This window comes from Drosophila melanogaster, chromosome 3R (genome assembly GCF_000001215.4).
Source record: "Drosophila melanogaster chromosome 3R".
Classification (NCBI taxonomy): Eukaryota; Metazoa; Arthropoda; class Insecta; order Diptera; family Drosophilidae; genus Drosophila; species Drosophila melanogaster.
The window spans coordinates 9,020,193-9,042,439 of NT_033777.3; the positions used below are offsets into that span (position 1 = coordinate 9,020,193).

The 22,247-nt window shown below is 42.3% G+C and overlaps 2 protein-coding genes and 1 non-coding gene across 10 annotated transcripts; 2 read left to right on the top strand and 1 right to left on the bottom strand.

Moving 5' to 3' along the window:
* Positions 1-155: 155 nt before the first annotated feature.
* neur (neuralized) lies at positions 156-19,279 on the bottom strand. Of its 5 annotated transcripts, none has more exons than NM_169255.3 (3): positions 18,963-19,279; positions 1,912-3,653; positions 156-1,849 (listed from the first exon to the last, which is right to left on the bottom strand). In NM_169255.3, the coding sequence occupies exons 1-3, from the start codon at positions 18,985-18,987 to the stop codon at positions 1,601-1,603; spliced, it is 2,016 nt and encodes a 671-aa protein (NP_731309.1). In that variant the 5' UTR covers positions 18,988-19,279; the 3' UTR covers positions 156-1,600. The 5 variants fall into 5 exon arrangements, with proteins under 5 accessions (NP_731309.1, NP_731310.1, NP_731311.1 ...); NM_169256.3 differs by having other exon boundaries at positions 156-1,852; NM_169257.3 differs by lacking the exon at positions 18,963-19,279 and adding an exon at positions 12,987-13,539.
* asRNA:CR31429 (antisense RNA:CR31429) lies at positions 1,865-3,826 on the top strand. Of its 3 annotated transcripts, none has more exons than NR_048348.1 (2): positions 1,865-3,223; positions 3,317-3,826. The 3 variants fall into 3 exon arrangements; NR_048349.1 differs by having other exon boundaries at positions 2,015-3,223; positions 3,293-3,826; NR_048350.1 differs by having other exon boundaries at positions 2,015-3,223; positions 3,298-3,826.
* Positions 18,568-22,157, top strand: hyx (hyrax). Of its 2 annotated transcripts, NM_001170093.2 has the most exons (6): positions 18,568-18,730; positions 19,479-19,900; positions 19,976-21,119; positions 21,279-21,441; positions 21,509-21,650; positions 21,713-22,157. In NM_001170093.2, exons 2-6 carry the CDS (start codon positions 19,770-19,772, stop codon positions 21,747-21,749), a joined length of 1,617 nt encoding a protein of 538 aa, NP_001163564.1. In that variant the 5' UTR covers positions 18,568-18,730; positions 19,479-19,769; the 3' UTR covers positions 21,750-22,157. The 2 variants fall into 2 exon arrangements, with proteins under 2 accessions (NP_001163564.1, NP_649863.1); NM_141606.4 differs by lacking the exon at positions 18,568-18,730 and having other exon boundaries at positions 19,574-19,900.
* The last annotated feature ends 90 nt before the right edge of the window (positions 22,158-22,247 follow it).

Below are 22,247 nucleotides of genomic sequence, written 5' to 3' on the forward strand. Positions count from 1 at the left end.
ATTGACTTTTTTAAGGCCCAGCTATCTGTTGGCTAATTAAGTAAATCAATTTACCGCTTGTCGTGTGGTGAAAATGTTTTTATCTTTCAAAAACATACAAGATCGGCGTCCATTTAAAAAATCGCTTTTCCCAGAAAATAAATAAAACCATCATTGTTTCTGATATTGTTGTCAGTATTTAATGGTATTACAGCATTGCGTTTTCTTACATATATCAAATATAATTTCATAAATACATTTAAATGTTTAGTCATAACTAGGCGCAGTATCGTAATTTTACGAACTATGATTCTTTAAAAAATTAAAAGTTTATTATTAGTGGCAATAACATGTCTTCATTTACTCCTATCCGGATGCATTCTTATAACAAAATAGTAAGCTTGCGCTTTATTCCATTTCGCATATTTCTTTGTGTTCTTTGCTTATTACATTTTTTCAGTTTTAATACAATCTTAGGTAAAGTTTTATCCGCTTTGCTTGTCCTTCATGTTAAATCTGCTTGGTATTGTTAATTAATTATTGGCAATTTTCTAACTGCATGGTTTATTTAGATGGGCATTCCATTTTCCATATTTCATTCAAGCTGTTGGTACAACATACAAGTCTTTTGTTCTATGTTTATAGTTAAATATATTTAAGTCTCCATTAAAATACGTGCACTACTTAAGTGTAATTTAAAATGCGGCTTCATTAAAATAGCTTAGCGTGCTTAATACGTCTTTTTTGTGGTGTCTTTGTTGGATGAAGTCCGGTTTAGATTTAACTTCAGCATAATTCGTTGACTAGAAATTAACTTAAGTACTTAGGGCTAGACTAATATTAACTTTAAACAAACACGCTCTTGCAGTTTTCTATTTTGGTTTACGTGCATAAGTGTTTTCTGATCAATCTTTGTTCATTAATTTGTGCTGCAAACTTATTTGAGTTGCGTCGATATCCATTTCCTTGCTGGAAAGTAGTCAATATTTGCTTCTTGTGATTTCATATCAAATTAAGGTCATTCGTAGTTGCTGCAAGCTTAAACATAACTTTTCAAATCCGTTAACAATTTTATTTTGCCTTTCAAAACATTTAGCACCAAAATGATTAATCGCCAAATAAAGAATCCTTGTAGTTTGTGTTTGTTAATTTTGCACATCGTTTGGAATTTAGACATAGAGAAAAACTAAGTAAATTTGCAACAACTTTCAATTAATTCCAATTTAAATTCAAAATACTATAAACTCCTATACAATACTTTGGTTTTTCAGTATACAACGCACAAATGGGCGATTCAAGGTTTGAAAAAAATTGAAAAAACGAAGATATCTTTGTTGGATTGAACAATACATAGTTTTGGCTCTGGGGCGCACTTACTTATAACATCACAAAAAAATTAAACATACGTGTGATAAATTAGTTGATAGTTTCATACACTAATCTAGCTGCGTAAACTATCTAATCTTTAGTCTGCAAAAATAATGCCTATCTCTCCAATATAATATTCTTTGCGCTCAATTGCGTTTAAAATGCAACAACTTGTGTGTATGGTATAATGTGTAGCTTTAGTAGGTTTGATTGCGAGTAAATGTTGCTTGGCTAGGAAACGCCCGCGACCTTTCTACGTGGTGTAGGTGCGGATGACGTCCCGGATCACCGCCCGGCACAGTGGGCACTGGCCACCACCCACTCCGCGCCACTGCTCGATGGCGCAGTCGTAGCACATGCACATGTGTCCGCACATGTACAGCACCGAGTCGATGGGATTCTCGTAGCAGATGGTGCATTCGGCACTCGAATCGGTGCTCTGCTGGTCGCTCAGGCTGTCCTTCCACTTGTTGGCCGCATTATTTGTGCTATTGGCAATGGGCTGCTGATAAAGTAGGCATTAGTATATGTCTAGGGAGTATTTCACAAAGCTTTGACACTCACCTCGATGTACTGGCTGCTGGTGGTGCTGATAAGGGTGCCGCTGGAGCAGGCTCCGGCCAGAACACCGCTGGAGGTTACCGTGGCCGTTGGCCTGGCCGCGAGTTGGCCGTTTATATCGTGCGAGCTGCTAGCAGGTGGCAGGTTGACCACCAGAACGGTGCCACCACCATTCGGCTGGATCTGGAGAATATCTCCGTTGGAGGGCATGCTGATCATGCGGCTGCCATTGACTCCGCCAGCTGAGGCCAAAGTGCTCGTACTCTGGGCTACGCTCAGCTGCGAGGGATGATGCAACAGCTTGGCAGTGGCTCCGGCATTCAGACTGCTCATCGACTCGGTCATGGGCAGCATGCGGGACGTGGAGGCAGCGTTGCAGGCGGACGAGCTGCTGGCATTCACATTGACCTGCGGCTGCGATGGATACGCAACCATGTTGGGTAACTGCTGGCGGAACATCCTCAGAGACTGCGTCGAGCCGTAGACATCCAGGAAGGCCCACAGCTGGAGGGACTGGTCCACATGCATCACCACCACAGCTGGTCCGTTGTTCTTGCTGATGCTCACTTCACCGTTGGGCGCCACGAAGAAGGCAATCTCATCGCCGCGCTGAGGAGCAGCTGCAATATCCTTGCTCACCACCCAGTACTCGGGGCGATCGAGCAGGAAATCCGAATCATTGGGCAAATCATTGGGCTGCAACATGGCCGGATTGCAGGAGGTCAGACCCAAAGCCAAGGCACCCACGTACATCTGTTCCGTTTTCAGGACCTGCACAATCAGCTTCTCACCAATGCGAATGGGACGGGCAGTGAACACATATCCCTGGCAGAAGTCAGATTCCGTACGAGAAGCCACAAAGCGATCCTGCGAGAGCCGCACATTCCGGCCCTTGGTGTTGTGGAAGGGCACTGGAATCAGTCGTCCGTTGGCATTGTAGCGCAGAGGAGGCAGTCCATTGGCCAAATCATGAGCAATGGCCGCCTGTTCTACGCTAGCCACGCTTCCACCGTTTCCTGCCAAGTGCAGGGATTGCAGGGACGGCATCACATGGCGCTCCAGATCGTGCTCGATGGCCGCAGTGTGTCCTGGCAGGGATCTCCTCGACTGCTGATGCGGGTGATGGGAATTCAGGGCGGAGGAGGCATTGGCAGCTGGCTGGGGCATTTGCTGTTGCTGGGCGGGCACAGTGGCCATTGGTATAGCCGCTGGCTGCTGCTGGTACATGTAAATGCGAGAATCGAGAAACTCAATGCCCGTGCAGTTGCCATAGATATCGATCACCGTCCACAGCAGGCTTCTCGTATCGATGCCGGTCAGTATCACACCCTTCTCCTCGTTGTTTATACCATAGATCACATCGCCAGCTCCATTGACATAGTAGTAAAGTATGTTGTCCTTCTCGCAGTACTGCTCGTGCAGAGCCTTGGCCCAGAAGCCAGGCCTGTTGGTCAGATCCGGACAGGCGTACTTGGGCAGCGTTCCCTCCAGCGTTACAGGATCGTTGCTGGTGAATCCAAAGCGAATTCCACCGTTCCAGTTGTTCGAGATCTCAGCAAACTTCACGCAGATCCTCTCGTTGATGCGAACCGGACGCGCTGAAAAGGTGATGGCCCTGCAGAAGCTCTCAAAGCGACGGGCCAGGGTTCCGTCCCTTGAAATTCGGATGTTGTCGCCATGTACGGAGTGGAATTGCAGCGGAGGCAGGTTGTTGGGGCCAGGACATGAAGAGGGTGAGCGGCGAACTGAAATGGTATATGTGAAAGTTGAGTTAGTTAGGATTTTTTTATATAGTATTATATTTCATTTAAATTTCTTGCAATACGAACATGATTTAAGCTGTTAGTTTTATCCCACAAATCATTTGGAAACCTTGAATATACTTTCGCATTCACGAAATGCTGCCTTCCCACAATCCATTTATCTATTAGTTACATCTTCTGCCACATTGTTTTAAAATCTTTTTCCCAACGCCAGTTCCCCGTATCAAATTACGCATCTTCAGAAAGATGTCTCCAGGTAGCCGAACATTCAACCATGTGCTAGCGATCGAATTACGCAGAAGCCCAAACTGATCTTCCTGGGTGAGTCAATAACCCCCAACCCAAGACCCAAATTTAGTTGGTATTCAAGCACAGGGCACGTGACTGTATTGAAGACTATTGAACCATTGGGTTTTGGGGATTTGTTGCCTTGGGAAAAAACGCGGACTCAAAAGGATTTACCATGGTCATCGCCAGCTGCTGGCCCATTTTCTTGGAAAATCAAAGTCACATACGTGTGAAGTACAAGAATTACTTGAGGAATAGATAAATATTGGTGTAGGTTAGGCTAGAGAATTCTTACAATTTTCAAGCGATTTCAAATTCCTAGATATATATTTGAATTGTTATTTTTGTTACTAACTCGTTATACTGGATAGGCGTTTTTTTATTACCAATGAATAGCTTGTTGCTATCGGGCTTATGGTAAATTCTTTGCAATTATATAGGGAAGCACTTCAATGGCAGAGGAATACTTTAGGAATCCCTTAAACATATTCCCGAAATTGACTTAATTATTGCACCTTGCAAATCTACGTATATCAGCAGCTGCTGACAATTACCACAAAAGACTAAGTCAGGGCAGAAAAACCTATAACCGATCCATATGGCCATACATATAAATAATTACTTGAGGACGAGGAGTCTTTGGATGGCGACAGGTTTCTGCTCAGGTCGCTGGAATATGCCCAACATCAGACGATTCCGGCGGCATGTCAACAGTTGCAGTAAAAAAATATATAAACTCAGTTTATAAGAAAGCCATGGCGAAGGACCTGAAGCAGATGAGGCTGATGTTGCTGGTGATTACCATGTTGATATGCGGCGCGTGGCACTGAAGATCAATGTGTTTGCTTTGGAGCGGCATGTGGCAGCTGTCCTTTTTCCCTTCTTCTCGATTCCTTTTGCAGCCTTTGTTGTGCGGAGGAAGAAATAGGAAGGTCAGAAGAAAGCAGCTGTACGGTTGGAACAGGTAAAACAACCCCTATGGAGAGCGAGAGTCTGTCCCCGTTTTTCGAGGGTAGTTTTCAACGTTTTCGATCGCTTAGGGGTTGCTGCAGTTTCACAGTCTGCAGCTGTTCAAATTTCGAAAAAAAAATACTGCAAGACAGATACAAGATACAAATGCTTGGGTATCTGAAAGATTCCCCTGGCTTGGCAGTGTCTTTGGGGTTGAAATTTAATCCTAAGCCAGGGCCAATGACTTGCACACGAAATCTGTACTGTCTGCTTCCCGAAAAAATCCAATCCTCAAGTGCTTCCGCTGCACGAAGTGGAAAGGGAGCACCAGCTTCCGGTGGCTCCCATTCTAAAGGAAACATCGCGCCTTTGGAGATTCGCCATGGAGGAGGAGGAGAACCAAGGTGGAGTAGAAAGCCGGCCCAAAGACTTCTACTACGAGTGCAATACCCCAACCATCCATATTTATGAAGTGACCGCGACGAGGAAGTAGGAAATCACGTACTACGCACATACGTGTACTGGATTGGGGCCTATTAGCTGCAGGATGTTGTCGTCTCACTAGCCTGGCCAACTGGCGACGCCTACTTTTTATCGGCCCAGACAGTCGTCAGTCAATGGATGGAATTGCAGCGGCGATCACTAGCATTCGCTGGCATCAATGAATGAATGAATGAGTTAAATACGCGCCTCGCATTTTTCCTTAAACTCGCAGTCCCAGAAACGGTGCTTCATAGACGCGTTGATACTTTCAATTAGCCAGGCCACAATTAATTAAGTGCAGCGAGGCTTTAATGATACCCTCCACCCCATGATAACTAATTGCATTAAATGTATAAACGATAGACTTGTCGGTTGGGCAGCAAACAGTGGCGGCTCGAAAGCGTTCAATACGCTTTCAGAGTAGGAAATTATTAAATGAATACCTTACGGTAGGGCTGGCTTTCCGGCACTCTTAACTATGATTAAGGATACATAAAGATAATACTTGTGAAACAAGCCAGTAGCGATGAAGACCAAGAAATTATCCATTTCCCAGGCCATCCAATCATCATCCAGTTTCGACACAATATTTGCCAAATAACAACAGAAGATGAAAAGTTCAAACTTTCGGTGGTGGTCATGGTGCGTTTGGAGTTTGCCGCTCTGCCGCAGCAAAGGTTCCCAAACGCCGATTCCCGAACTGGCAAAACGAAGACCCTGGCACATCCGATCGACTGCAAACGATCTGGCGGTGGCTGCTGCAGTTGCAGGCAAATTTTCGTTGCTTTGCCAAAATGGAAAACCTGATTTACCGTTCGGCGCGGATCGGGAACGTCTTTGGATTCGCCACCAGCAAGCGAAGCAAAACATTTCCCACGCTGAGCACTGGGCAAAAATCAAACACAAACTCCGTAGAGACAATTCCCACGACTCCAAATTTGTATATATAGGAGATATATAGTAAATTTGCGGCTGCCGAACATCGAAAACCTGTAACAAGCCGCGGTAATTGCGAGAAGAGAGTGCGCAGTTCGCAGTTCGGATCTTCCCGAATCTTTTGGCGAACTAGAGAAGAAGCTGCAGCTGGGTGATCGAGCGGGTGGAAAATGTGAAAATCATGCAGGTGTCATAAAACAAAACCCCGCTTCAATGGAAAAAAAAGGAAACCAAAACCAGTGAGGCAATTGTGCGGCCATCGTTAGGCGAAATCATTTTAACGATCTGATGAAGATCTCCAAACATTCAAAATCCCATTGAGCGCAGACATCATTAGATTTCGATTGGCACTCGTGAGTCGAGTTTGGCGATCATTAAAGGCAGATTACGATGATGTCTGAATGAAGGCTAACAAGGGGATACGATGTGAAGCTAAGCATCAACTTATTGAAACGATCGGTTCTAGCAAATCGCATCAAAGTTAATTAGTTCGGTAGCATTCAGGCTGTGGGAAATCATTGGATCGCTTTAATATCAAAATCTTTACTATAAAATAAACTAATTTTCAAAGTATGGGTATACAAAGCATTATCTTGACATAAACAACCAACCATTGCTGACTGCAACATTGTTCCCGCTGCCACCCACTTGAACTCCCTACCCGTTTGCACCGATTGAGGTCACAGGTCACGTGCTGCCCCGCCCCCTGCGCCGTGCCTGTTGTTGTCAGCCCACGTGCGTGTGTCAGAAGACGTGTGCGGACAATTAACACGCCCCAGGCCGTTTAATTGCACCGGAAGTGTCCCATAAAAGCCGGGGCTTTCGTTCAAATGCCGGCTTGGCATGCCGAGGTGGAGCAATGGATCATTTATACAAATTGTATCAATTGGTCAAGCATTTGGCATAAATTATCGGCATTTTGCAGCGCCGCAATCAGTCAGATCGAGTGGGTGAATGAGCCGGATTGAGTTGGACCTAAGCATTTTGACTTCCACGGGCTTGTCAATGGATCGACCCACGCCGATAAATAACTTATAAGCGTATCTATGGCCAGCCACTCCGCATAGTGTGCTTATTTTTCTACATTTTCCTTTTCGACATATCAGTGAAATTAGTTGAGGAAACAGTGTGTGGGTCGTTTGTTAGTTAGTCAGAGACTTGATCTGTGGGCAGAAAAGCCAAGCGTTGGTCGCAGCTTAAGAGCTGAACAATTGTCCATCGAATGGCTTGTAAAACAATTCTCACAGCAATAAAAGCAATGCTAAATTCTTGTCTTAAATATACGTAAATGAGCCTAATGAATGTTAATTAATCGCTCGCAAACAAACAATTTGCATGGGGCGGGAAAATATGAAAGTTTTCCTCACAACAGATGAAATTTTGTTTTGTTTTGTTTGTCGGCGTTTTTAAGTTTTCCTTTCTAACCACAAAATACCAAGCATTTCATCCCAATCAATTTTCCAGTTTGTTTTTTTTTTTTTTTTTTGATTTGGTGCTAAATGCACTTAGCAAAGAAGTTCGACTGAATCGAAAAACCCAACCATTGAGTTGATGCGAAAACCACTTCCGTTCTGCTTGAGCCGCTGACCAGTACAGCGGAAATTGCACTGAGATCCACTCATTGCGAGCTGCTGGAGCGGGAAACTCTCTCTTGCGGTGTGGATTCCCCCACCGGTTTGGCCCCTCCTGGCAGCGCATGTAACTCTAGAAGCTTAGCAAGAATGGACGCAACATAGACTCTCTGCAAATATAATAAAAATAATTACACAACGGAAAAGGGGCCGACTGGTGGCGGCGGCTGGCGGCGTTGACAGCAATGAAACCAGAGGTCAAACTATGCCAAGTTGCTGCAACCAGTTGTTATTGTGTCTGAGCAGCTTTACTTCTTCCCAAGTACATTGCACTTTTCATGCGATTAAGCGAAATCTGATACTGCACGCCATGTGAACTAAAAATCAAAGAAATCACAGCAGCAGCAACTCTAAGTATATCAACCATTTAGATAAAGACTCTTCAATGAAACTATCGATAATACAGAAAAAAGTGACTAATCAATGAAAGTGCATCAGGAAATTTCCCACAGGAAGTTCGAAGTAATCAGGGAAGACCATAAAGATAATCGGTTATCTTACATGAAGAAATTAGTGTTCAAAATGCTTGGTTTTGCACTTGCTTAAGAAATCCACCTTACATATTGATCACACCTCTCTCAATGGGTTCAATGACTCCCAATGACTTTTCTCCCCGTTCGGCATAAATTTTCCGACTTTCCACGCACATACACACAAATTAGTTATAAACACCCGGATGAGGAGGCGCAGCTCCCCTTCTAATATAATTAGCCACCGAAAGGGAGAGATATAGAAAAGCATATATATAGAGAGAGAGAGACGGAGAAGCGCTGAAGGGTGGGTGGCCAAATCAAATTTACATGTTTATTTTTACAAGCCTACAGAAAGCAACTCAGTGGAATGGGAGCACCTCTCTATCGATGCACATGATATATCCGCGTATATGTATATAGTATAAATATCTATGGTTGTTTTTTTTTTATTTGGGCACTGAAGCATGCAGGAGGCCCCAGCCAAGAAGAACTCAACTTTTTCAGCTCCGAATAGACATAAAACCGATCTAAATATACACGCGTAGATATAAGGAAGCAAAAGGGAACCATAAAACGCACAATAAACAACATTGTCTCTTAAAGTGTTGACGGTTTCTGCAGAATAAATCGTATGGATGAAATATGAAATGAAATAGTTGGACTTCTCTTTAGTTGAAGCAACTTAATTATTAAGGAAGCAATTAATACCGCGTTTCGTTGCAGTACTGTACTTTCGAGAGCTCAGATACGATAAGCCCGGCTTTCTTCCGCTACGTTTTGTTGCGCTTTGTAGGCTTGCTGTTTATCGAAGCGTTGCAATTACTGCAAAGGGCCAGTGGTGGGGTCTACATAAATGTACAGAAAAACATATATACGAGTACAATATAGAAAAGTTGATAGTTACTACCATACAACTTGCATTTCCTCGCACTTGACTGCACAAGACACCCACCCCCGCGATTCTCTACAGTCTGCCAACTCTTTGTGTAATTAAATCACTCGAGCGTTGAGGGGGAGCCCACAATAACAGCTTGAAGTTGCGCTGAGTGGAATGGAATGGACTCGAAGAGTCGTCTTGTGATAGGAACACATCATTATTACATTATAACGCTGTTATTACAATGGCTGACACAGACAATTCAAGTGTTTTGGACTGCGGAATTCGATAGTTTTTGATGCCACCGGTTGCATTGTTATCGGCCATCTCATTAAAACTTAGTGTTATAGCCAAACCATGCAAATTTCGAAGATTTTAACATATTAAATACCCCGAACAGATGCAAAGCTAAAACCAATCTAGTTTTGGTTCCTCCCAAAATAGGTGTACATATTAATTACATTAAAGTTCTGCCCGAATTTCGGGCCACAAACGCTAAAGGCCAAAAACCAAAATCCAAAAAACTCGATCTGGCCAAGTTGCTAGCGATGGATAGCCGAACAGCTGCTGCTGCTGGACATAGAGGCAGGCATAGATTAAATACCCGTAGGTGTTCGAACCGAGTAGATATACCGACGGTGATTTATGCCTAGCAACCAGCACATCGCCCGCCCTAACCCGTCTGGAAAACACGCCCTCCCGAAAGGCCTACAAAATTGACCCAAAGATGCCTTTGGATATCTTTTCGTCTCACTTTGCGTGAGTTAATTGCAGCTGATTTCTTGGCCAGGTATATACTATGTGCTATGTGGTATTGCTATATTATATGTTTCTACCTGTAGCTACCTGAACTCCACCTTTTGTCTTGCGTCAGTTGCAACACCCTGCGGTGTAGCGTATCTACTTAGATTTTTTCTTTATCTATGGGGTGGTGTGCGTTTTTATCTTTCGGCACAGACAAAATGTTAACAATTTTGTACTACACATTTGGGTCGTGAGGAGAACTAAGGCGATACAGACAATGGTTATAATATACTTTTCATTTTCAATTTTCATTTAGTTATACACTAGGTTAGAATTGTGAGATAAATCGAAAAGATTTGTTAACCGATGTTCACTGTACTCGTCTTCAAGCTACCAACTTAGTTCAATAACTGATAAGCGAAAGATGTGGGAGGCACTAAATAGGTCACAAGATAGCTAGCTCTTTAGAAAAAAGCTAGCAAAGTTAGCACAAGCATCTTTGTGTATATCCCCAATAGTTAACAACTGGTATTTATAGTTAATCAGTTGCAAAACGTTTACACTTGTAGAGATAACATTTCGCAGTGTCCGTTATCAAAGCGCGAAATTAAGCAGTGCTTCATATCAGCTATATGAACTATACTATACTACAATAACTATACGCAAACTTCAGAATGACACATCGAGATGATGACCTCATGAGGGGGAGAAAAATAAGTGAAAAAATAACGAAGGGGATGCATGAAAGTGGAAAAATATAGCAACAGATGTATGTAGCGAAAATGCTCAGCATACAACTGTGCTCAACAGAAAATGGCTTACTGGGAAATCAACAATAATATGTTAATATTGAAGCAATATTAGCAAAATGTCTCTTAAACATTATGTTTACAGAAATTTGTTTTTAAGCGGCGACTTACATATTTTGAACTTAATAGAATAACATTTTAGGTCTCAGAAGTTAATGTATGTATATTTATGGTGACCAACATTGTACTTAGATATGTACTTATATGTACAAACTTCCTTGGGGGGTGCGTACCGTCATTAACAATTGACTATTTACTTTTGGCCAACAATCGAAGGTCGGGCGACAATTTGTATTTGTGTGTCCCATAATCGGGGTCTCAAAGACGAGTTGGCAGTGCTCAGTTGCAAGCACACGCACGGCCAAGCAAACCATTTCGAAAAGTAAACCGTGAGAAGCTAAGTAAAAGCCAAGAGCAGATAAACTTTTTAGCCAAAGCAAACGTGGCATGCCAACACACAATAATAATAACAACAACAAACAAGGTACGAAATGTAATAGAAAATGCAGGTACAAAAAAGCAAAAGCAGCTGACGCCGAGCAAAACAACAACAAAGCAATTTCATTGATTACCGATAGGCAACGCACGTTCAAAACAAACGGACTGGAGCCGCCGCATAAAACATAAACCATTGCGGGCTTAAGCGCTCAGCAGAAAAATAAAAACTCCAAACACACTCAAGCTTCAAAGCCACGCCTCTTCCTCTTCTCATCCCGCTAGTCCATGGCTCTTCTCTTCTTCTCCTGCCGTGGATCGTTTGCTTTTCTGTTGTTGCTACCTTTGTTTTTGCTTTTGCCGATGGCGGCAACGGCGCTTCGCGTACAATTCCCCGAAAGGCAACAGCAACAACAACAAGCAATACTGAATGAGGCAGATGCAAAAACAGTGGTGGCGGGAAAAATGGAATCTCTTAAATACAGTACAATATTTTGCATAGCCACTTTTGACAAATAAAACTATTCCAGTGCTGAAGGACTAAATTAATAACTTTTTTTTATTATTCATATTGCGTCGTTCGTTGATATTCGACTGCTAGTTGTGCGACCACAATTGTTCGTAGGAGGCCAGTAAAAATAAAAAAAAAAGGGGTAGAAGCTTAGCCTATGCGTCACTGGCTTTGCTTTGCTTTTGCTTCGCCTGCTTTGGCCAAAAAAGAGAGCATTGAAGCCGAGAATGCAATTGAGCCAAAGTCAAAAAAAAAAGGTGATTTGTTGTTTTTACTTCTTTTTTTTTGTCTTTCCTTAGCTCAGCTGCTTGCAACCAAAACAAAAACAGCGCAACAAATTCCCCAGCCCAGATAATCGTTATGATAAACATAATCGCTCCTTGGGAAAATTGCTTTTGGTGGTATTTTCTTCAACTCAAGATCCCTCCGATCTGGTCTTCTCGATCAATTTGCGGTTACTTGGGTGCGATTGAAAAATTCAGTTTTCGAGAACTGACATTTCCGGCGAAAAAGTCGGAGTGTCGATGTTAAATTCTGCCGAAAAAGCCTTGAGAGAATTTCACATTTAAGATTTTTTCGCGCTTCTTTTGTGTCTATCTAGTCGGAAAAAAACAATTACTATTATAATCGCAAACTGGGCGTGTTCTGGGTGAGCATTTATTCATTAGCTTTTTGTTTTAAACTAACTCAAACTTTTTCGGTTTTTGCTCTTATCTTTCGTTATTTGTTATTGTTCTTGAGACGTAAAATGCTAATGTATGCATAAATGATTGCGGCTGGCTGTGTTTCTCGCTTATTTATCTTGCCGCTTTAATTAACCGAATGAATGAAAGAGCGATAGGTCAGACCACATGCTAATATTATGTGGGAATATCGCTGGAGATAAAAATACGATTCCCAGATCGATGAATAATGTATTTAAGGCATTTTCGCACGCGGTAATTACATTTGCTTCAAGACTTTAATGGTCAGATATCACGAAGGAAGTTTTATATTGTTAAAATGTACTACATCTACTTTAGAACCCAATCACACTGATTTTAAAAATTATTCCTGGATATTCCGAGAATTGTACGTCCTTTGAAAAACGACTTGGAAATTAACTGAATATTCTTGTTAATATATCCATCGATATCCTTAGCCCGATTCTTAGCCTGGTACTAATGCGACTACTAACCCAATCCAAAGCGCTTCTTGATCTTCTTGAGCAAGTGCATTTTCTTCTTGCTAGAGAGCTTGTCCTTGGTGCTCATGAGCAGCTCGTTGGACTCCATGGCCAGGACCTGGGCGGCCTGCTGGGCGGGAGTGGGCATGGCGTTGTGCAGCTGCTGCATCTGTTGCAGATGCTGCAAGTGCTGCTGATTCTGGTGGTGCTGCTGCTGCGGATGGAGAGTTAGGTGCGGATGGCTGCCCTGCATATAGTTGGCTGGTATATCCGATAGACCCATGGTAGTGGATTATTTCTTATTTCGTTATTTAAATTAAAACAGACGAACTAAACGAACACGCGTAATGCTAATGAAAATGCACAAGCTGCTTGCGTATTTTATTTGGCATTAAATTAAGCGATAGAGTTCTTCTTCGAATTTGAATGTTTTCCGTTAAAACATTTTGAATTTGGTTGGTTGTTTGTCTGCGCGCAACGGGAACAAACGAAACGAAACGATACGAAACACAAAGACCGACGACGACAACTTCGAGACAACCTTTCGCTGAGTTTTTTTTCAACAAATAAACGGTGGTGCAGCCTTTTATAGCTTCGCACCAGCGCGACGTCGCTGACGCAGCTCAGCTGGAGAGTAACGGATAGTACTGGCGCGCAGAAATTCTCCCGTCAGATTTGGCTTTTTTTAGTATATGTTTTCAAGATATTTAGAAGTTTAGGTATGCCAGTAAGACATATTTGGAAATTTAAGTTTTTTATAATTACTATTAACGTTTAGTGACAATTTGGGCTGTAGATTTGAATAACATTTCCTGTTTTACAATTTAATTAAAATCAAGAAACGGTAACTAAATTACATTAAAAATGCTTCAATTTATTTAAACTTATAATTTGTAAGCAATCTATTCAAATAATTTAAAATTTATCCATTTTCTGGCTAAGGGCTGTCAGCCCTGAGCGTGGATGGAGCGAAAAAGAGAGCTCAAGAGAGAAAATTATGAGACGCCATCGCTCTCTTTCTCTCTCTGGCAGCTGTTTCTTATTTACTATGGTTTCGCTTTGTGCCTGCTATTCGCGTGTATAGAGCCTCCCTTATAATTTACCTTTATGCCTCTAACTCTGCACCTTGATCAGGGATTCCTCCACATCTTCTCCTGCTGTTGCTCTTCCTGCTTCTTGTTGTTGTTGCTCTAGGCCTGCATTTGGGATTTTGGCCATAGTGCTCTGATCTTCACTAACAGTTATTCTCCTCACCTTAGTGTGTGTGTAGTTCAGCCAGGTTCAAAGCAATTCTTTTTCTTTTTCGCAGGGTTTACAAGGTCTGGCTCATATAACTAGAAAACTATTTCAATTGCCCTAATGCTTTTGATCGTGAACTTTGTGGGCCAAATATCACACGTACATACATATGTGTGTATGTATGTACTCAGTTGGAGTATGTATGGAGTAATTCCATGGGAATTAAAAAAAATTCCCAAACGTTTCTTGATAATAATAATAAATTTCTTCTTTTCCCAATTGTTTTCGGCACATTTAATTGTCCATTTTGTATGTGCAATTTATTTTAATAGAGAATATGAAACGAGATTTGTTTTTGTTTTGATTTTTTAAGTTTGCACTATAAAGATTATAAAATGAAATGGAAAGTTTGTAACTCAATTCCCAGTTTTGAAACCATTAGCTTACACAGAATTTAAAAAAATGTACCTATGATCTGGGACACATGCTATTGTGGTCTCATTTGCTAAGCTTTAGCATTGTGGTCAGCAGGATAACTGCCGTCTGGCGTCTGATCATCCTTTATCCTTTATGGATGCCACGCTGCCATTGATGGAGGATGATAATTGCGCCGAGCGCTCCTTATCCTCATCCTCGTCCTTTTTGTCCTGCATCGACAGACGGAACCGGGCAGACCTCACAGCAGATGCAATTTTCAAGATCGGAAGGGATCAAGACGGGGCAGAAAGCATTTAAATTTTGATATTAAAGTGGAAATGCATATTCAGCATCCTGGCAGCAGGCGTGCGTCCTGGAAATACATCTGCTGCTGCTTACCCGATTTCCCCCTCCTGTTCGCTCAGTTTGCAAAAATGCAAAAAAGGTCGGAGAAGGTGATGTTGGCGAAACAGGAACCGGCAGACATCGAGACCAACGAACAACCCCAAAAATTGTCAAAGAATACAGTGATCATTGGATAGAAATATTTTTTATCGACTTTAGGTTAAGTAGAAATATTAAAAATGCAGAGTAAATATCCTTGCAATATTATTTCAAGCCCTAAACCAACCTTATTTTTAGGATACCATTTCTTTTTTTTCTTTTAAATGTATGAATACTTATGTATTATAATTGCGTATCATAGTTTTTCGCTTATCGATATCCACTGTACCCATCATGATCACCAACGAAAGGTGTCCATCTGCGGTTGCAGTTGGAAAAAGGATCCGAAAAGGGTTTGCTCTACTGTAGTGCGTTTCCCCGCGCAGCCCCTGCCATTGGTTTCGTTCTGTTTGCTTGCCAATTCCAGGTGTAAATTCATAGCAAAAGATACACAGATACACGGTGAAGAGGGATTTTCGAAGCGGAGAAAGAGGAAGCCAGCCAGCCGACCACGTGCCAGGTTAAAATCGAAAAAAAGAAGAGACGTGCGCCAGTTGCCTTGGCTGATAAGGATGTGCTCTACTTCTGCGGATCGATTGGAACTTCTTGTACGATTATTTATTTTTATATATTCATATTTTGCCAGCAGACAGCTGCTTCCATTTGCATTTGTCGCCTTGATGGGGGAGATAACTGCAGTCTGCTGTTTTATTTTCTGTATTTTCTTTTTTGCTCCTCTTAAAGTATTTTGTGGTTAAATTTAGAATTTGGCACATGTGCCCCCACAAGTCCGGCGGTGCAATTTTTATCTCTCCATTTCGGTCTCCCACGAACATCTGGCTTAAGAATACGTACATATATAGATATATGGATCATAGTTCGGTTTTTGCTGGTTTCTTCTTAGTCCCGCATTACCCTCTGGCCTCACAATTGTCTTTTTTCGACCATTGTCTCGAGAATGTCACAGCGATTTACCTTTCAGACAGTTCCTTAACCTAAGATTCCTGTGGCTTTTCGAAATCTTCGTCTATGGAGAATTGACCTAGGCAGGCATTTAATGAATATGCCAAACGATCATTTTGCACGGCAAGTGAGCAGATTCAGGGAAAACAAGTAAGGGAAAGGGGTTTAGAATTTTAAATTTGTCTCGTTCTAGAACTAGTATTTAAACTATTATATGCTCTTAAAAATATATATATGCAAAGAAATTTATAATTAATCTTTTCGAAAAGGTGATCAATAAAAAACCTCACACATAACGTTCTTTATGATTTCTAGAAGTTCCACTTCAAAAGATAAGAAAATCACATACCATAAGACCTAATAAAATGTGAAGATAAAAATACGAGTTACACAAATTTCCATACATACATATATCATATCCATAGGTCTCTTATCATAACTACCTCCATTACGATCGAGTTACTACCTTTGCCTGTTAATAGATAAATTTAACTCATAGATATATTTATAAACACAACGAAATAGTTTCCAACTCAACAAAATCGAAATTAAACAATATTTATAGAGAAATCTAATGCCAAAACTAATTTAAATAGAGGAAATAGCTCAAGTGGGCCAAAGATAAGTGTGGGGAAGTAGTTTGTAGTGATCAGCACTGATAGTATGATTTATTTAATGAAAAAAGACGAAGTGCAAGAAAATAAACGAAAAGATACAAGAAATTGGCAGCTGTCGATGGGAAGACAGCTGAGAATTCCCCGGCTCTTCACATCGATCGCCGATAGCCGATCAATATACACATAATTAAGTAAAAACTGTAGCAAATGCCAATGTTTAATTAGAAAACACATATGCAAACGGGTCATGGGGAAAAGGCAGTGCTGTTCGAAGGAAAAGAAAAGGGAAAGGACTTCAGACAGGCCAAGGAAAATGAAGGAGCCGTTTGAGGAGCAGTTGTCGTGTTTCATATATATGTACATACATATGTATAAATACCCGAACTAATCCTGCGGACACAAAAGGGAATTCAGGAGAACAGAACCCAAAATTGCGCAAGCACTTGAGAAACAGAGCAATAGTGGAGGAGGTATTCCCATATGTATTCCCAGTCTGCAAGGATCGAGGGTATAGTGAATGTTTGTACATATTATATTGTGGAGAACAGAGTTTGAGGATATGGTTAAAATTACACGTTGACAACTATTCTAAGATACTACTAATAGAATTCTAATACTTCTTTGCAGACAAGATAGTATTATACATCTTCTACATAGCTTTAAAGAAGAAGGTCTTTGTAGATCTTAAAGATTCCCATACCGAGGGTTGCTTGCCGTCCATATACTCTCTTCAAAAAACCTGACTTATTCAGAGGAACTCCTCCATATTTTGAGGATACCTGCGACAGCAGTTGGCTTCATCCCGAAACTCCGATCAAGATCTAACAAAAGGGAACTAGAATGCATCCCATTTGCCAACTGCAACTTAAACTTCCACATCCACTTCCCATTTCCGCATCCTCGCGTGCGTACGCTAATCAAATATCAACATCGCCGAGGAATAACCGCCAATGCAACACATGCGGGGGAAACTGCGTTCCGTTAGAGAAATATACGTTCTGTTGGCCAAATGTTTGCCTTTTCAGGGGGTTTCGGCTTTCACGGTTTTCATATTGCAGTTTTTTCCCGCCCGTAAAATGGAAAACCTCCCTTGTCCCATGAAAAATGCGAGATCTGCGCTTGGAAGATATCTTTTCGGTTACTCCGATGCAAACAGGACATTTGGCAAGTCATAGAAAGAAGTTCCTGGCGGGTTTCCAGCCCACAGCATGTGTCTTTGTCTCAGGGTCAGGGAGTTACAACTCGGTGATCCTACCTGAACCGAGCGCCTATTGGGGTTTACTTATTCTCTCCTCCGCCTTTGTGCGATCCTTCGTCCTTCGTCTTGTGCCCGTTTTGTGAGAAATCATTGCCATAAACTCTATAATTTATTGTCCACAGCTGCATGGGCATCTTGGGTCTAATCGAAGCTGATACGATTCGATGGAGTCCCTGATGATGTGGATGTGTTAAGCAGGTAAGTGCAGTTCTGCAATCCCCGTAAAATACACCTGTAAGGATACGATGTCCATTGCGCCAAGCTTCGCGTCCTACAATCAGACTTATTTTCCTGAGCTGATTTTATGTCGGGATTTGTAGAAATCTTCTTTTTTAAATTTTTACCACCTTATTTTTTTTGACTTTTCGGTAGCCTAAGCTGCTTACTACTTTGATATCTCTATAGGCGGGCTCGGAATAATTGTTTAAGTGTACTTGCATGGGTTATACATCTTTTGCTTTTATGGTCAGTTCTTTGGGGATGACCTCTAATAAATAAAGTTTAATTTATTATCACAACGTTACACCAGTTTCTAAACGTTTAAACGTTTGTTTTGGTCTTTTTATTTCATATGGATAGAATGTGAATGGAAAAGCTTCAAAATCACACGAGCTTTTAAAATATTTTCAAGGAACCTAATAGGAAATATTTTGAAATCACAGATATCATATATTAGGTTTTAAATCCCAACAGAAATAATGTTATAGTTAAAATCAGGTTTTACACCTGTAAGATTAAAATCAAGTAACAAAAACTATCGACACTAACGCGAAACCAGCGAGTGTCATCGCTAAGGGGGATCAGCTGTTTGCCAACATGTGAGTGTGTGGGTGGTGGGAAGGTCACAAACCTATTGGAATGCCCATAGTTTTTTAATTCATATTCAAGCGGGGCTTATAACTGTAATACACTTTACTATAACTTTAGGATTCCATTTTAAATAGAAACTTTACCAACTTATGGCGATTCGGCTTATTTGTTGTAAGGTGACAGACAAGCTAAATCCTCCTTACGCGACATCCCATGTTAAATCAAGCCTTGTTTACTTACCTATTTTACCAGCCGACTGACCCATTGCTTAATTAAAATCACAAATTGCGTGTTTCGCTTCCCGAAAGGCACAAGAAACAACAGCCACAACAACTAGGACACACACAGCTTCTTTGGCATTGAATTTTCACGTAGACCAGCCCTCGCATAAGCTCGATATTATGTGCACCGTGAGCCGATCGTGTGCTATTGGCAGGCTAGCTCACTTCCGGAATCATAGGCGTTAAATGCGATGCATTTTAAAGCTTTGCCTAATTGTTATTTGGATGGAGCTGCCGGTCGCAAGGCTTTTTTTTAGTGTGACCGCGTTAGTATTTAAACATGACAGTCCAGCTTTGCCATCTGCCACACAAGAATATACCATACAATATTTATAAATAAACAAATCACTAGACGCGCTAGAAAAGTCATTTACTTCGTTTATTAATGATGCCAATTCCTGAAGATGTGAAGTGTTCTAAAGAGTTGTCGTTGTATAACGTGCCATTAAGAAAACTAATTGTTAACAAATCACAGGATACGAAAAGCCGTGACTTAGTGCGATATTTTTTAAAGACGAAACTTCAGCGATTTATACCAAATGAGAAGCGATGCACTCTCTATGATATTTGGTATTTTTCACCCCGCCTACGGTCACACTCCACGCAACCTCTGGCAAAAAACTAAAAATATGCCATAAAAAGCGAGAATCGAAGTTGTTTATATATCTTTCGCGGATTACAAAGTGCGTAGCCGCCGCGCGCCTTCCAGAGCGACACCGACCACACACGCCCGCCGCCCGAAAACACACAGAAAACCGGCAGAAAAATGGCAGATCCGCTCAGCCTGCTTCGGCAGTACAACATAAACAAAAAGGAGATTGTCGAGCGAGACAGCCAGATTATCTTCGGCGAGTTCTCCTGGCCGAAGAGCGTGAAGACCAACTATCTCAAATATGGGTAAGTGCGGTCAGGACGACCTGTGGGACAACTAGGATTAGCCACTAACTCTTACACTTTTCTCCCGTCGATTAGATCCGGTAAGAAGGGCGCTCCACGTGAGTACTACACGCTGGAGTGCCTGCTGTACCTGCTCAAGAATGTGATGCTGCAACACTCGGTCTACGTGCGACAGTGCGCCGCCGAGGATATACCCGCTGTGAATCGGCCGGATCGTAAAGAGCTCCTGGCCTATCTGAATGGCGAGACGCCAACGTGTGCCAGCATCGACAAGAGTGCCCCGCTGGAAATCCCCACTCAGGTGAAGCGTGCCGCCGAGGGTGAACCTTCCAGCGTTGAGGTGGCTGCCAAGAAGGCCCGCTTCGAGGAGACTCAAGTGCAGAAGGTGCGCGAGCAATTGGCCGCCCGATGGGATGTCAACCAGAAGGAGACCGCTGTCAACATGGACAACATCAAGTCGCTGTCCGAGACGATGTCCGTTGAGAAGATCGCCGCCATCAAGGCAAAGCGTCTGGCCAACAAGCGAACGACCATTAAAAGGACGGACAATGACGAGGCCATGGGAACTGATTTGCGTGCCATCCTGGACTATGATGTGGACTCCACAAAGGACATTATCAGCAGAGAACGGCAGTGGCGCACGCGAACTTCGATTCTGCAAAGCACGGGCAAGATCTTTGCCAAGAACATCTTTGCTATGCTTCAGGGCATCAAGGCGCGCGAGGAGGGACGCAATCGTCCACAGGTGCCCAATCCCATTAAGATGCCGGAGCCGGCTCGAATAGCCAAACCACAACCGCAGCTCTCGCAATACAACCGTTACGACCAGGAGCGCTTCAATCGGCAAAAGGAGGAGACCGAGGGCTTTAAGATCGACACGCTCGGCACATACCACGGTATGTCGCTGAAATCCGTGACGGAGGGCTCACTGGCTCAGCGTAAGGCGCAGGCTAACAACCTACCGGGAGCACCGGGTGTAATAGCGGGAGCAGCCGCCGGGCGGCCCAAGGAATTGCTACCTGCGGCCCAAGCTCGGCAACTGCCCGCCAATGGTCCATCGAAGCGAACATCTCGCACCCCCATTATTATCATACCGTCTGCCAACACAAGCCTCATTACCATGCTCAACGCGAAGGATATCCTGCAGGAACTGCGCTTCATGTCCACCTCGGATAAAAAGCTGCAGGGCTGCCAGCGCGAATGCGAAGTGCTGTTACAGGTGCGATTTAATGTAACGAATTCTCTTCCAAATGGTTTATATACCAAAAGGTTTTACAGCATTTGTTTCCGAAGATGTATTCAATTTCCTATTAAAATATTAAAGATAAGAGTTGGCATACACCAGTGCTAATTTATTTTCCCTTTTATTCACACATAGCGAAAACGCAACAATCAGACTGTGTCTTACCGGGTGATAGATAATCCCACCAAGCTCTCGCAACAGGAGTGGCAACGGGTGGTGGCCGTCTTCGTTATGGGACCCCAGTGGCAGTTCAAGGGCTGGCCTTGGGAAGGCAATCCCGTCGATATATTCTCAAAAAGTTAGTTAACATCATGCCCAGCTCTCTAAGTTTAATTCACTAAGTCTCATTTTCTTACCTACTGCAGTTTGCGCTTTTCATTTGTGCTTTAGCGAAATGAAATTGGACTCAAACGTGGAGCGCTGGTCAGTGACGCTACTCCGACTATCGCAAAACAAGCGTCATATGGATCGGGCAGTGCTCAGCAAATTTTGGGAAACTTTGGACAAGTAAGTGCTTATATAAAAATCCACCATTTCGTTACAAAAGATTTACAATGCAATCTTTTTAGATATATAGCCAAGTACAAGCCCGATTTACGATATTAACCCTCACCGCATTCTTAAACGTTCTGCTGAAACACGACACCTGCTGTTTTCAATCCCACTCCCAAGTAGTTACCATTATTATAGACAGGCTGTACTACATTATGCAACAAACGACGCAAATAGTATGTTACAGTGTGCGCCCAACTTCCGTAGGAAAGACACCAAGCCGAATCTGGGGCATTTGGCCAGTTCCAGTGCGAGTTTCCGATTAGAGCCCGACCAGGATTATCTCGCTTTTGGCAACAGCATTATAAGTCGCAGGCCTGCGATCGTGCAAATAGGCCCAAATACGCAGTTAGTAGTTAAGATAAAGTTTTTCGTTCAAATTGTACAATGTAAACTACAAAACACAAACATCTGAGAGCAAGTATCCTTTGTATTTTTAGTGATAATAAACAGTTAAAAGCCATTCTGTTTCGGTTATTCAAACAGAAGGTAACATAATTGGAATTTATTTGGCTGTCATCAAGTATATTTTCTCAATTATTTAACCTTTTC